The sequence below is a fragment of the Zingiber officinale genome, unplaced genomic scaffold, assembly GCF_018446385.1.
Source record: "Zingiber officinale cultivar Zhangliang unplaced genomic scaffold, Zo_v1.1 ctg156, whole genome shotgun sequence".
NCBI lineage: Eukaryota > Viridiplantae > Streptophyta > Magnoliopsida > Zingiberales > Zingiberaceae > Zingiber > Zingiber officinale.
Window position 1 is genome coordinate 34,561 of NW_024589850.1, and position 16,106 is coordinate 50,666.

A 16,106-nucleotide genomic window follows, 5' to 3' on the forward strand; every position below is an offset into this window, starting at 1 on the left:
ATTGAACATTAAAAGAATGATCGAGAACATGATTCAAGGAAAATGAAGATACAACTATGGTTTCACGTGCGGGTCGTTATTGGTCACTTTGCTACCTATGCCAACAATTTCAATGGTGTCTATTAAGATATGTCTCAGTTAGTACAGTTTAAAATAGGCCAAATAAGATTTACCTCTTATGATTTATCCTTCAATTTTTTTTAAAAAAAAATTATTTGCTAAGGAAAAATAAAATCAAATTTAAATCGCAGGAGGTAAATTATCCTATCTTGGCCTATTTTAGATAGAACTAGCCAAGACATCTTAATAGACTCCATCATTACGGGTCCTAAGCTGGGAAAGGACTAGATAAAAGAGGAAGGTTGCATTAGATTGCCAACCAGCTTCAAACAAAGACATGTTATGTATGGATTCATTAAATTATTGTGTTATTGCTAGGTTATTCTTCGGAAGGAACGCGTTATAGGGTTTGACGGTAATGTTTACTAGGACTGGACATCTCAATGAGAATTTGTGTATAATGTTAAATATGTAAGAGCTCTTACAACCTAGGTTGGATAAGAATAAATACTATAGGAATATCAATTGTGATGTAGCACAGAAGATGAACAAAACATAATCCTTAACAAGAGTAAACTCTTACATAGAGAAGAAAAGTGAAAATTCAATTAATTTTTAAGATGGTTCAACTACAAGACTCTAGACTCCTTTTATAGACTTGATTCAATAATAAATATAGAAATAAATATGATAAATAAGGAAAAAATGATAATTTGTAGGTATTATAATTAATTCCCTATTTGTTACCTAAATAGAAAATACTAGTTACCAAATAACATATAAATAAAATCTCTAATTATTGTAGTCACTTTATTCTTCAATTTGTTTCCTTTTATTGTTGGGGAGATGAAGCTTAAAAATCAAGTCTGTTGGCATCACACATTGTCGCAAGATGGCAGTGTCTTCTAACTGAATTGGATGGTTCTCACTCCATTTCTTCTAGAAGCTCAAGAGAGCTCTCTAAGCTCATCTTCAGTGATGATCTAAGTATCATCAATTTCTGAAAGTCCTTTCCAATGAACTAGATATCTCTGAGTACTTTCATCTGAAGATATCATTGCTTGATGATCCAAAATATTCTCATTCTGATGAGAAGGTTGTGTCACAGATGGAAGTGTGGGAACTACTACCATTGGTACGCGACCCATAGGCAAATTGTCAGACAATGATAAAGTTCGAATGCCCCTGAGTATGGTAGCAAGTCCTCAATATTAAAGACAATGACAAATTGTCAGACAATGATAAAGTTCATATTACTCCTTTTCATCCAACACATTGAATAATATGTTGTAAGATTCAAAAATGGTAAAATTATTAAAATGTTATATAAAATAATTAATAATTATAAGAAGTACAATAATGTCAAAAAAAATCCCAAATTACTATAACTATAACTACAAAACTACAATGAAATATTTTGTTTTGAACAAATATAAATACAACATGATTTATAAGGTATAAGAAATTGCAAAGCAATGTAAATCACATGGACCCTTGATTTTCATTTTTACATCCCATTTTTGTGATTCTAATGGTACAATACCAATTATGAATATTTTGCTCATGGTTGTCTCAAAGATAATTTATGTATTCTTTCTAGATGTGGATATTGTCTATTATGTAACCTTATATTTAATTAAAACTTTTTTTTACTAGTCATGATTTTTGTGCTCATATATTTTAGATTTTGGCCTCAGTCTCTTTTGTGTTCATTGTTATTTCTGCATTATGAACTGTTACAAAATCACAATGTAGGTTGTACGTTGGAATTATACATCTGATGAACGAAAAGCTTTGTTAGAGCTTGTTGGCTTTATAAAGAGTGTCGGCTTGATGATGGAACGATGTGATACATTAGTTGCAGATGCTTTATGGGAAACAATTCATGCAGAAGTGCAAGATTTTGTGCAGGATAGGCTAGACACAATGTTGCGAACAACATTTCGAAAAAAGAAAGATTTGTCCAGGTGAGTGATGTTTACATCGTGTCATAATTCCTAATTTCATACAAGCTGGCTAGTATTTATAATCAACAACTTATGAATAAATTCTGAAGGAATAGGAATAGGTAATGCTGAAGGTTCCTAGGCATCATCAATCAAAAACTAAGGGTTTTATGTGCAATACCCTTTCAAGATTTTTATTCTTTTTTAAATTTATTTTTAATCTTTGCTGCAATTTAGCCCTTTGATTAATCAATGTGAGGAGAATATTGCATAAAATTAAGTTTGGATATGAATTTTCATGTTTTCAAAAATAGAATAAAATACATTTTAGTACTTATATGAGCATTTTTTTAGTTGATTTTTCACCGATATTTGTTGTATGATATTTTTACATTTTGTGGTTGATATAAGTAAACTAGGCAACTAGCTAGGAATAGTTAGACCCAAGGTTTAAAATGTTGTTTGAAGCTCACATTTTGGTCCTTGGAATGAAATATTTTTGTGGCATCTCAGCCGTGTTGACAAATGGTGTCAGCCACTTTGATGAGGGAAAGAAGAAGAGGATAGTAAAGAAGAGTAGGAGGATGCTTACTTGGAAGAGGCATCTCTAGGTCAGAGAGCTTTTGTGACGTGCTCCAGGTCTGTTTGGAAGTCATTTTATTGATGTAGCATCTAGGAGCTTGTGAATCACCTTTTGATCCTTGTGTTAGACACTCTTGAGTTTTAGTAGCTCATAAATCCACCTTTCTGTCCTTGTAGAAGACACTATAAGGCTTTAGGAGCTCGTGAGTTGCCTATTGTTCCTTGCAGAAGATGTTTACCACTCTAGATCACTTCACATGTCCAGTTTACTTATCCACTTGTGCATCAAGAGTAGCCTGGCTTTTCATGTGCTTGTCGTCCAGCTCGTGTTGACGGACACAAAATACAATTTGAGGCCTTGGTTAGCCAAGTGGAACTATATCCATGTGATATTGTTGTGGCTATCAAATTCACCAGTAGGTTTCAAAGGGTCAATTTTTCACTTTCAAAATTCTGCCTTTGTGGCAACCAAGTCCCGACATTAATTCAACTAACAAAACTTCACATGATCTTCACAAGAAAGACTTCTACATATAATTAAACAATACTGGTTAATTACAAGGAAAAGCAACACACAATATACAGGAATCACTCCCAAGTTTTATTATTCCCAATAACAAGGAACTATAACATGGGATTCCACCTACAATCTTCTCCCAATATACAACTCTGCCAATTTATACAACATAGCCAGTTGGTAGCAACGTGTTCTATATCTGGACGCCAATCATTTTTGATGCATGGCCATCTGCCAATACCAGCTAGTGCGTCTTATGATTTGCGTAAGCCTCGACTTGCATTCTTCTCAGTTTGCTTGTCTAAATGCTTAGCCCCAGTAATTTTTTAATTATCATACTCTAATATTTTAAAAAATAAAAAAAAATGAAAACGAAATTGTATCTTTCCGGTCCCGAACCAAAACTTTGGTATTGTTCAAAATTTTAAACCTTGGATGGTACATTATACCATCTCACAAAATAATCACACCTTACGCATAGTAATACACTTATGAGGTGTAACTTCTGTACTTGTTTAATTAATAAGATGTGCTATGGGGCACTTTATATAGTCTAACTATACATCAAAGAAAAGATATAAAGTCAATGACATCTCCACCTTACTCCTAACCATGAGCCAAATTCTGCGACTTGGTTGTTCCCATGATGTTCAAATAAATAAAGATTCAATTAGCATATATTTGAAAATACAAAGTATTTGCATCGAGTACCAAACAATGAAGTAAAATTTTCTAGTATATTACAGTTTAAGGTAAGTATCTACAACAATTGTTTTCTTGCTAAACTTTGATCTCTTCTTTCATCATAGTATCATTCTCGGCTGACATTAAATTGGTGTTCCTGTCTCAACTTCTATTCAACTCTGTACTCACTAATTGAGAAAATTATTATCATGATTTTCAGGATTCTTTCTGATATGCGTACCCTAGCTGCAGACTGGATGGCAAACACTAGTAGAGGTGACCCTGAATTGCGTTCATTGCCACAAGAAAATGAGGAAATAAAGCAAGTTGCATTTTATCCAAGGCCAGTTGCTCCAACTACTGCTCAGGTGTGTTGAAGATCCTGTGCATTTAGGCACATTTATTTAATTCATTGCTTTAATTATTTGAATACAAATTTGGACTAAGGATTGAAGTATTCACTTACTAAACATCACATTTTAGTCAATGAAAGAATGAATTTGAGCTCCAAGCTTATTAGTCAGCCTTCCATATGATATTTGAATTTTTTTTCCCTATGTTGTCAACCAAAACAAGATTTAGAATCATCAGTCCTTGATAAAAAAAAAGGTAAATCTGTTACCTTAAGTGTACCAATTGTTTGAGCCGGTCCTTAATAATGCACCCTCTGTGCTAAGTTGGGCCAATACTTGACTTGTCACTTTGCTTAGTTTTGGGCCTAATTGAGTAGATTTAGGGTTAGTGTTGGACCTAATTGGCACCTACTAAGGTATACGTAGATCCAAGGTTTAAAATTTTGACCCATGCCAAGGTTTTAGTCTCAGACCGGAATGATACGGTTTCAGTATCGTATCGTATCGTACCGTGTCGATATAGTTTCAGTATTTTTTTTATTTATATATAGTAATTATAAGATAAATATGTTTATGATGTATATAAAAATAAGTTGTATATTTATTTTGTATACGTTCTCAATTATTGAATAATTTAATATTATTAGAAAAAATAATTAAATATACTTTTTTTTAAAATAAAATTGATTTATCAATAACTTGAATTAAAATTGATCTATTTATAATAATAAGTATATAAATTAATACAAAGATATATAATAATTATAAAAATTAACTATTTATTCATTTAATTAATTATTAATTAAATAATATATATTTTAAATAGTAAAAAAATATCAAGTACAAAATATAAAATAATAAAAATTATCAAAATATAATCTAATTTATTAGATTTTTTAAAAATTTTTAGAATTTTTTAAAATTTTTAAAGAATTTTTTAAAATTTTAAAATGAAATTTAAAATAATATAAAATAATAAAAAGATATTAGAATATAAATCAGAATTATTATATTTTTTAAATTTTAAATGAAATTTAAAAAATAAAAAATAAATTTTCAAAATAGTAATTAATAAAATTTATTAAATTTATTTTAATTTTAGATATATTTTATTAGGATAATTTAATTAGGGTTTATAAAAATATGTTCGAAATAACACACATACCTAAATTTAATTTTCTCGAGGAAAAAGCACGTCGCTACCCTAAACGTGCTGCCGGCACGCAGCGGAACGGGGGATGAGTCAGGTGGCGCCGGAGGCTTCTGGCAATGCTGGAGGCGTCGCCAGAGGCATCCCGTGACGCCTTCGGCGCCACAGGAGACATCCCGCGACATCTTCGGCGCCGTCGGAGGCATCTCGTGACTTCTATATCGCCTCTTGCAACACGTCCCGAGACAGGGACGCCTCCGGTGCCGGTTTCATCTTCTGACAGAATGGTAAAAACTGTCCGTGCAAGGCGGCACAGAACGACATTTCATTCCATGCGTAGATCCATTATGGATGGGATGAGGGTTGTGTTGTTAGGCTTTGTCTTTGTTCAATTTGGGTTACACTGTAGCCACAATCAAGTGAAACCGAGCTAATTTTTAATGTGGACCCAAATTGGTTCAATTTGGAACCAAGTTGATTCTCATTCATCATTTGTCTTCATGACTATACAATGAGTTTTTATTAATCAAAGTTCAAAATCTCAAGCCATGCTGGAATTTCAAACTTTGTCTTGAATGATATCGATTTGATTGATGTTTCAATGTATGGTGCTCATACAGACTTCTAAGAGAAGGTGGAAGGAGATGAAAAAGAAGACAAAACTAAATTATTTTATGCTCCATTTAGAATGATACAATGTTGACAATTGATAAGGCACCTTTTGGATGCCTATAAATAAACATATTATGTAGCTTTTTGACAGTCAATTAATCATTCAAATAAGCAAAATAAAGAATTAAAAGTCTTAGCTATTGGATGTGTATCCCCCTGAAGTGATTATCTCGTTTTCTCTGATTTCCATAGGATGTAGGTACTTATCAATTGGTATTATAGCCCTATTCCTGACCACCCCTTATCACCTTTACAATGCTACTCCAACATGCCTTTACCACCATCCTCCCTCCTATGCTACATGTCCTATACCATAACCCTTGATACCACAAACAACACAATGCTACCATCCCTAACACAATCAACATCATCATTCTATACCACTACTCATATTCATTATTAGTAGCTTGAGCCTACGATACAATTTTCTTTAAAAAAGCTTCCTTTAGAATTTCTTATTGTATTATATATATTATAAGAACAAAAAAATATTGTTAAAAACATATATGCTTAGTAAATTCTAACACGATAGCAGGAATATTTTATATAACAACAAACAAAAAAGAATTCCCTAATTGGAGAAGTAGAAAGCCTACTAGATGGATTTTAAGAGTTATAAGATTTTCACTTCTACATGGCATGTCAGGTGAAGATATGTCCTCTTCATCTCGAAGGGGGTGACTATCGAAGTGTACCAATTGTTTGAGTCATGCCATAAGTTCGCAATATACGAGAAGTTTATAAATAGTCTTCTCACCCATTTTATGCTCAGATTGTGAGAATGCTGATGAGTTGTCTAAAATTTGACAGATGACGTGTTACAGATGAGTCGACTAATGAATAGATGACATGAAATGACGACATGTCACAAATGGATTGACTGGAATGCAGTATTTAGTCAACTGATGATTAACAATTGACTGAAGGTTGTAACGTTTGGATAACAACTATTGCAAATAATGTCCAAGACAAGTAGACCAGTCTGCTATTCAACAACAACTCCATTTGATGGCGATTGAACAACAACTATAAAATTGAGATAAAGGTTGCTTGAACAGTAATTTTCATGATTAGTTTCAGTTAGCATTGTTGCTTTCTAAGGCCATTGTGAGCAATCCACAACCAAAAGTGAGCAATTGAAGTTCTTTTGTAAATTGTAAAAGATTTTTTCATCTCCGAAATATGTCCGAAGAGGATAAAACATATGGTGAGTTCAGGAGTGATCCATTAATAGATCATAGGTTGTGGTGTAGGAACTGAGGGTTTAGAATCACCTAAAATCGGTATGCGTGTTGTGTATTTGATTTTTTATAATTTATATTTTCCACTGCGTACTAATCTAATTGTAGGCAAACACGAACAAAATTGAAAGCACAAAAAGAATGCATGTAGTTATCCCTATTTAGTTGCGTCATATTATCCAACACATATCATGATATTATTAGAGAACCATAGTCATTATATTCAATTTATTTTACCTAACCACTGGTTTGAGTGATAATTGTTGAATATTTTTGTTGAAGGATCTCATCCTAACATCCAAAAGGAGAGCTTAGGATGTACCATCCTTGCACCATAAAAATTGCATTGTCCTTTGCACAATTGCGAAAAGAGAAGATTATTGAAGAAGAAGGGAGAAAAATAAAGTATTGTTGATTGCGAGAGATGGTTCATGATAAAGTTTAAAGTACAATTTGAAAATACTAATGGAAGAGATAGAGCAAAGCAATGAATAAAAACAAGATAACTATAGAGACAATTCAACTAATGATCTACACCTTGGTATGTTGAGAAGATTGCATCTATCACTCTTTCCACCATTCAAATGAAACAAAGGACAATACCTTATCAAGAATTCTCAATATGGCAACACATCCCTGCCATCATATTCATCAAATGCAATATCTTCCTCTGCTCACAGGCCTAGGAGACAACCACAAAGTACTAGAGACAATCTAAAATGAAGTCCTTATCCTCATTGACAACCTCTACTATTTACTTTGGATCGTCACTATCGAACACACTTTTACTTGTAGAAAATATATCACAAAATGTCTCGGTGCACTAGCTTCCACTCAATGAAGGCATAGTGTAGAATATTCTTTTACCATAACTTAATGAGGACATGACAAAAGATAAATCAAAGGAAGATTCAATGCAGAAGTCACTCTTACAAAAAAAAACAGATTGAGATGCTGAAAACCTAGACAAGGACTTGACACAATACTCTACATCATCAAAGGAATTTTTTACACACCCATTTTTGCTCAATGAAAAATCATACAAGATCCACCTCTTTATCGAAGTAATTTAAATATACCCATGGCTCAAGGAAGAATCATTGAAGCTTAGTTGTGTTTTGAAGGTTGGTGGAATGGTACAATCCTGAAAGAGATTTATTCAAATTAATTTTTTTAACTTGAAATTATGCGCCTTTATTATCTTTAAAATGAGTCATTTAATTAGAATAAGTAAATTATTTTATTTTATCTAAAATTTGTTTAAGGATTTAGTAATAGTAGCATCTTTATTCTCTATAGAATTAGTAATTCCTTAATTCATTTTTAAATTTAGATATCAGAATTAGAACTAATGTTTTTAATTGTTGACAAGGCACTTCTTGAATGTCATAAATAAAAATGTTGTGTAGCCCTTTGGCAATCAATTAAGCAAGATAAGGAACTAAAACCTTGGTTATTGGAGGTTGCTCCTTTCAAAGTGGCCATCCTCTTTTCTCTAATTTCCTACAAGATATGATGTCGGTTCCTATCAACCAGTAAGCAACTAGATTATATTGCTCTGACTATTTCATGTTTGTTTTCATAGTTGACAAGAAAATTTTATTCTGCTCTTATAAAAAATAAATTTTTATTTGGGCAAAGCTCGAAAATCTTATTACTTCACATTCACAGGTCCATTGTAGTTTTCATTTAAGAAAGCTTCTTCAACTTTCTAGATATCTCAGAGGATATTGTAATTGTAATTATTTGCATGAGGCTTACATAATTTTATGATTTGTTTGAGTATTCAATTCCTTCTGAATTCTCTGATATGTATAGGCTTCTACATGCTTAAATCTTTTCATTTGTTCCAACTTTGTTATATGTTACATGCTAGATGACGGGTAAAAATTGTAATCTCTATGTACAGGTACACTGCTTGCAATTTTTAATTTGTGAGCTTGTATCTGGTGGGAATTTAAGAAAGCCTGGAGGTCTATTTGGAAATAGTGGTTCTGGGGTCTCAGTTGAAGACCTCAAGCAGTTGGAAACATTCTTCTACAAGCTAGGCTTTTTTCTTCATATTATTGATTATAAAGGTGCCATTTTTCTTAATCTATTCCTAAGGGGGTTTTAAATTGCCCCTTTTCTAATACTATTTATTTATCTTATTGATAAATTTTCATCAGTATGTTTCCGTAATTCATATCAAATTGCATGGTGACTATGCCATGTAAATTTACAGCATTAATAGATGCCAAAAGATGTTTGATGAAAAGAAATCTAATACACATGATTGCTTTAAAAGTCTCCTTCCTCAATTCCTTATCCTCAATTATTTCTCTTTAATGCCTCTGATAATGCATGTGAGCATGCCTGACACGACACATCACTATTGTTCTCATGTTTGAGTGAAACTCCAGATGTGGAGGAAATTTTTAGTAATTTTTTCTTTTATATTGATTATGTCAATTATATAAAGTACATTGTCAAATGTTATATGTTTTGTGCTTTATGTATTGCTTAACTTCATATACAAAACAACATTGTACCAATAAACATACCAAAGGTTTGAGATATACCAATGAGCACACTGCACTTTATAGATTACGAAAGATTATCATCCACCGTTGACATTTTAAATATGTTCGAAGACTAAGGTATTTTTGAATGCCTTCCACTAGTCAAAATGGCAATGTGATCACCATTGCATTTGTTGTATTCCTACGAATTTATTTTTCCTTATTTTAATTATGCAAAGACCATCAATGTTCAAGATGTTTCTAAAAAATGTTTTAATCGCTTTGCAATGGTTAAATGAGAAATGGAGACTACCATTGCATTCATGGTGCTTTAATGCCCTTAGTTTTATTTATTTTATTTTATTTTTCATTTTGATCATGACCTTCAACTTATTGGTTTTTCAATATTCAAAATGATAATAAGAGATGAGCCATGATCACGGTGCTCAAAAGTATATTTGTGCAATTCTAAACTTTGGCTATTGAAAGGTCATGAAGTTGTTTTCCAAAAATATCTCAGTGACCTTTTCCGATGGTCAACTCCTCTTAGACTTTCTTATATGCTAGCACTTACGGGGTTTCTTCTCTGTCAAATGTTCGATCGATCTCAATCCATTTGAATGCCATTTATCTATCACTATCTAATGAATTTTCTTTTTTGCCAGCCCCTCTTGGGCGTCTCATTTGCCAAATGTCTGATCAACTTCATCCATTACATCTGCAATGCCAATGTAAAGCTACTTGCATCTACACACTCAACACAACATCAACATCAATATGAGTCTAAGTATGCCCTTTGACAAATATACCAAAATCATATTGTTGAACTTGACTACTTGAGGCATGATTGCACCAACAATTCTGATTAGAATAAATGCCATGACATGGAAGGCTTGGTTGTTGCTGTGTACATGGAAGAAAATCATAGTCTAAAAATCCTTAAAATATGCTACAAAGTGTTGTCAGAGGCTCCACATTGTTATGGTCAAATTTTAACTCATGTGAATTTGAAATAATTTTTCATTGACAATACCCAAGACCCCGTATTGGTGGAAGCTTTGTGCACTGGGTTGCCCTTTTATGAATTTGAAATAACTTTGACTTATGCTCCTATAGTAGTAAGCGAAGAAAGGGTCAATATGAAAAATTAATGAAACATCCTAAAATCCTTTACATACCTTTCATTAAACATGCATTGCCAACATTAAAGGGGTATGAATTAAACAACCCAACTCCAAAGATTATGCATTATGAACTGATCCAACATGAAATTAAAAATAATTTGTGTTTGAACATCATAATAGTAAATAAATTCGTCACGAGAGCAGAAAGTGCAATCAACTAATGAAAGGAACTTAAATCGACTATCAATTACATAACTCGACTCCCGCGAGAGGACCCAACAACCTAACGCTTGTAGAAACTTAGACAAATAAAAGAGGCTCTCGGGTATGCACTGCCTTGTACAAGAAAGCTCATTCGTCTAAGTTCTTCTGTCTCCTCATTACCTGCACCATATGGATCTAGTGAGTCTAATGACACACCAAGTTCAACCTTTTACAGAAATAACATCTGTTCACATTTAAGAGGAATATTTTGATAAATTAATGGAAAACAAACATTAGTTTCATGAATTTCCACTACAAAGATTACAAGAATTCTATTCATCAGATGTAGTTACTTTGTACTTCAACCTCTGATCGTTTGGCCAAACTTTTTATCCTAGTATTAGGTTGGTAAGGTTCACCGGACCCTTCTTAAGCCGGATTCCCAAACCCTCTGCTTTGGTAAAGTTCACCGGTCCCTTCTTAAGTCGGATTCCCAATCCTCTTTTATTTTGGAAAGATTCACTGGACCCTTCTTAAGTCGGATTCTCAAACGTCTTTTATTTTGGTAAGATTCACCGGACCTTTCATAAGCTGGATTCCCTACCCATCACATTGTCACATACAGTTCACTTTATTAAACAAAACAATATTACTTTTCATGCATAGAAAGACATTACTAAATAAATAAAATAGTTTAATTTGCATGTTAAAACAAACCGTTAACTTGCGTGTATCAACATCCTACTAACCGCTATAATGATAGAGTTCTAGGTGCTATTATATGAGAGGTAAATACGGACTGAAATGTTGTGTTAAGAATCCTACCCCCATGCTCTCCCATTCATCCTTACCCGGACACTAAACTCCACCTCGCAACACCCACTCCGACCCCTTCCTTCTTCACCCGGTCAGTCTAGCAAGGACCCCAAACAAAAATCTAGCCGCCGAATAGCCCAGAAAATCCCCAGCCGCCAATCTTCCTACCTTACCCGAACAACCTAGACAAATTCCCAGCTGTTAGTTTTCCCGCTTCACCCGAACAACAGCATGAACCATCTCTAGCATTCAGATTTTTTTTTGTTTTTTAACCAAAATTGATAAAATTTTGTCAAATCTTCACAACCAAATTCCGGAATTATATGCAACATACATCAAAATATCATACTATGATCCACATGGTGCAGTAAATACAAAAACAACAAAAGAAAACCTTGCCTTGGTGTTTTGAGTATGGAAGAGACGTAGGAAAAAACGACCTTGAGCGTTCTGACGAGGTTCTTCCTCTATCTTCTCCAAAGTTGTTAGGGTTTGGATGGTGGTGTGGGGAGGCAGGTGGCTTCAAGGGTTCGGGGAGAGGAAAAAAAAGTATAATGCATGTATTTAAAAGGGTGAGCCGGGTCGGGTTGCTAGCAAATCGGGTCGGATTCGTTTACCTATTAACATATTAATTACTTAAGCCCTTTAGTATCAATCCATAACATAACTCTTGGTTTATTTAAGTGAACTGACACTACAATTAAGTAGGTCTATTATTATAATCATTAAAAATTAAGTGAATAACAAAATACATAGTAACATGCAGTAAACTGCATGTGACACCATTAAATATAAACCATATAATTTATACAATCCATGGTTTGAAATCTCATACCATGTTAGTCTCTACGATCAAAATATATTATTTTGATAAATTACCAGCACCTGTAACTATCCCAACACAAATAATATTTCATATGTTATTGTGTAAATCTTGTTGATAAATATCATATCATGTTAGCATTTGACATTACTTGGCTTGCTACACGCTAAAATGAATTAAAGTTTTGTACCTTGTGTCTTTATAACATAACATTAAACTTGTACCATATTAGATAGAACACAATGTCCACACTTGGTATATAATTATTGTCTCTTCTTTATTTTCATCTTTATTTGTTTCTTCCTTCCATTTCCAATTAGCTATTGATACCATAAGTCACAACATTGGCACGATATCAAAACAACATTGTTCTCGTCAAGATTAAAAATCTAGCACAATTCGAGGTTTTGATCCTTGATGCAACCTACTAGGTATCAATCAATGAGTCTATTTGGACTCATCCAATGGGCGTGAGTTCTTGTAATTTCCTTTTCAATGATAGAAAGTGGAGCCTTCATGTGTCCAATATATGCATGACTATTGAAGTTAGTACGAGCATGTTGCGCTCAACACATCATATTCGCTAGTCACCAAGCACAATTGAGGTGCAAAGACTGATGTAAATTAAATTGTTATATGGTTTGACATTATCTTAATGGGCTAAAGATCATATCCACACATAATTCGACATCCACTACATATTCTATTTATGTGAGAAGTATCATTTAATTGTTGTATTCTATTCTAGGTCACCATGTCCTCACCAAAATTAACCATCTATACTTATAACAATTAATAACTTGAATAAAAAAACAAAATACATGTGATATTAAAAAGAACATATTATCAACAAATAGAAAGCATGCAACTACCACAAATAACAACTTACAAAGTTATCTAACATGGTGCTTATGTTAAATAGAATAAACTGACTTCAGAAGATTATATGAATAATAACTAACAGATGAATAGACAAGGTATTATTAGGACTTCACAAAAGATTTGAGATATTCATCGACAATATTCCCTTTCTTGCAATTCCTCCCGATTCAACAAGAAAGGAAAAGAACCTACCTCCAAAGCAGTTTATCAAAAAATAAGGAATAAGCCTCAAAATGTGGACAGAGAAAACTCCTTGTTGATGTGGTCAAAATCTAACAATTCTAGGAAAGTTAAAGGCCAGTGAAAACAATGGTCTTACTCATTACCATACACATGAAACCCTAAATTACAACAAGGCTAAAGGTCTCCTATCGCTCATATAAAGAAAATGATCAATAATCATAGCTGCTTCACATAGGAAGGGAAAAAGAACATTGCTCTTCTCTCTTGACAGAAATAGATGGTTGGGATGAGCAGCAGTGAAGGATCTGGGTGATCTAATGCTAGGACAACTTGTTCAAAATTGTGGTGATGATGTGAGTGGTTGCAGGTTGGACTCTGGCTATGTTCCTATACAAGATCAAGGGAAAGGAAGAGCTTGTATGAGAGGGGGCTTTGATGTGAGATTAGGAGGAGCACCCATAAAAGCTTATGGCTCCAATTAAGACATGGGTTGTGCACAAAACCTAAGTGGGGTTGAGTGAAGGAGAGCAATCCATCATATTTAAAGGGAAAATAGGTGAGTGGTTCAAACTGCTTGGAGAGAGGAAGGGCAGACTTCAACTATTGCCCCACATCAGGCCTGTTGGAGGAAGAAGGGGCTTCAGTTGGTTTCATTGAACTGGAGAAGTGGAAGGCTCGTGCAAGGCTTTGCATTAGTTATATTGGCTTTGGTGGGTTGTGTAGAATGCTGAATAAGATGAGAATTCTTGATTTTCATTGGATTAGAAAGAGGAAAAGCTCAATCTAAAATTAACATGGTCAATTGAACCAATTCACACTGATCTGTTTTCGTCTATGATTCAACTCAAAAAGATCGCGTATGAATTTCATTTGAGCCAGTTCAAGATGAAAGGGAAATTAACTTGAACCACACCTGAAACCACTCTAATACAACCATTCTGATAACAAAATAACCTCATAGCTTAAATTACAGCCACTAAATCAACTTTTAAAACATTTGATTCAGACATGAAAACCTTATTTAGTACCCACTAAGAAGCACCACTAGGAGCACTAGAAGCTATAAAGAAGAGTGACACTTAAGTTGAAGAAATTGAGATGTAGGTAGGTACATTATATCTTTAGCTTCCACGCACTGACTGTCATTCAAGAAGGCATGAGACACCCTGACAATACTTTACCTTCCTCTTTGTCCACGAGCGATGAAATGTTATGAGAATATTAAGAAATTGAGAAGCATCCCACCAAAATAGACTAGAGTTCTAGTATGCCTCTTCCATGAGCGACACCCTATTAACAATCTGCCCTCCACAGTGAACAATGGGACACTGTTAGAAGCATTGGGCAAAAGGCGATAACGCTCGCCCCCAGCGCCCCCGTGGACCTTGCCCAAGGCTATCACGAGGGGGGTTAATCACGGTAACCGAAGGGGTTAAGGGCGTAGTGGGCTGAGGGACACGGGGATAAGGGATTTACGCCCTTGCTGCCGCCGCGATTCGAACCCACGTTCTCGTTGGGCAAACTTCTACGCCCCAACCACTTCGGATAACCCCGTGGGGCAAAGGATTAAATATATGAAATGTAAGTTCCTTGTTGCTAAGACACTGTTAGAAGCATGAAATCATTGAGATTGCACCAAAACAAGACTAGGGTTCTCATTGGCCTCTTCAAACGTGACAACCCAACAACACTCTGCCTTCCTCGTCCACAAGAAACAAGATGCCATGAGATGCTGTGAGACTTTGTCAAAGAATAATACTAGGTTCTGATATGCCTCTTCCTCCTCTTCCTTTACCTTATTTGCCTCATCCTTGCCTCATCGGTCTCCTCTACCTTGAGTGGCTGACACCTGATCAAAACAGTATTGTTCGTTCTGGTTTTTGCCTCATCTGTCTTCTCTGATTCATCAAATTTGAACTCTATGGCCACCAAATCCAAATTCGAGCCTGGGCACAAATATCTTGTATCCCACCCAAGATTCAGTCCTAACTTAATCAAATTAATTCAGCTCGTCCCAACTCGATGTGAATATGCTCCACAAATAACCACAACCTCAGAAACCAATTAGACCCAAATCAAATTGGCTCATATTGGAAATTAACCTGATTAATCATTCCAAATTTAATTTAATTATATTGTCCCAAAAAATTTAAACCAGAAATAAAATAAATTTTATGATATTTGATCTTTTCTAAATTTTTGGGATATAACTACAAATATATGTACTTGGGCTTCTTACTTATAACACATTCGAAATATGTCAATGGACAAACCACAATTGAGAGAATAGAAAATGAATATTGAGTCATCCCTTCATGTTCTTTGCTTTATCAGAAAGAGCAAAGTACTCTCCTGATCCATTATCTAC

At 34.1% G+C, this 16,106-nt stretch overlaps 1 protein-coding gene across 1 annotated transcript in view; it reads left to right on the forward strand.

Moving 5' to 3' along the window:
- Positions 1 to 16,106, forward strand: part of LOC122036410 (protein PIR-like) — an 84,995-nt gene that overhangs the window by 29,791 nt on the left and 39,098 nt on the right. The window contains exons 13-15 of the mRNA XM_042595708.1: positions 1,816 to 2,027; positions 4,010 to 4,157; positions 9,115 to 9,283. Coding sequence (XP_042451642.1) covers positions 1,816 to 2,027; positions 4,010 to 4,157; positions 9,115 to 9,283 — 529 coding nt within the window. The remainder of the gene's footprint in view (positions 1 to 1,815; positions 2,028 to 4,009; positions 4,158 to 9,114; positions 9,284 to 16,106) is intronic.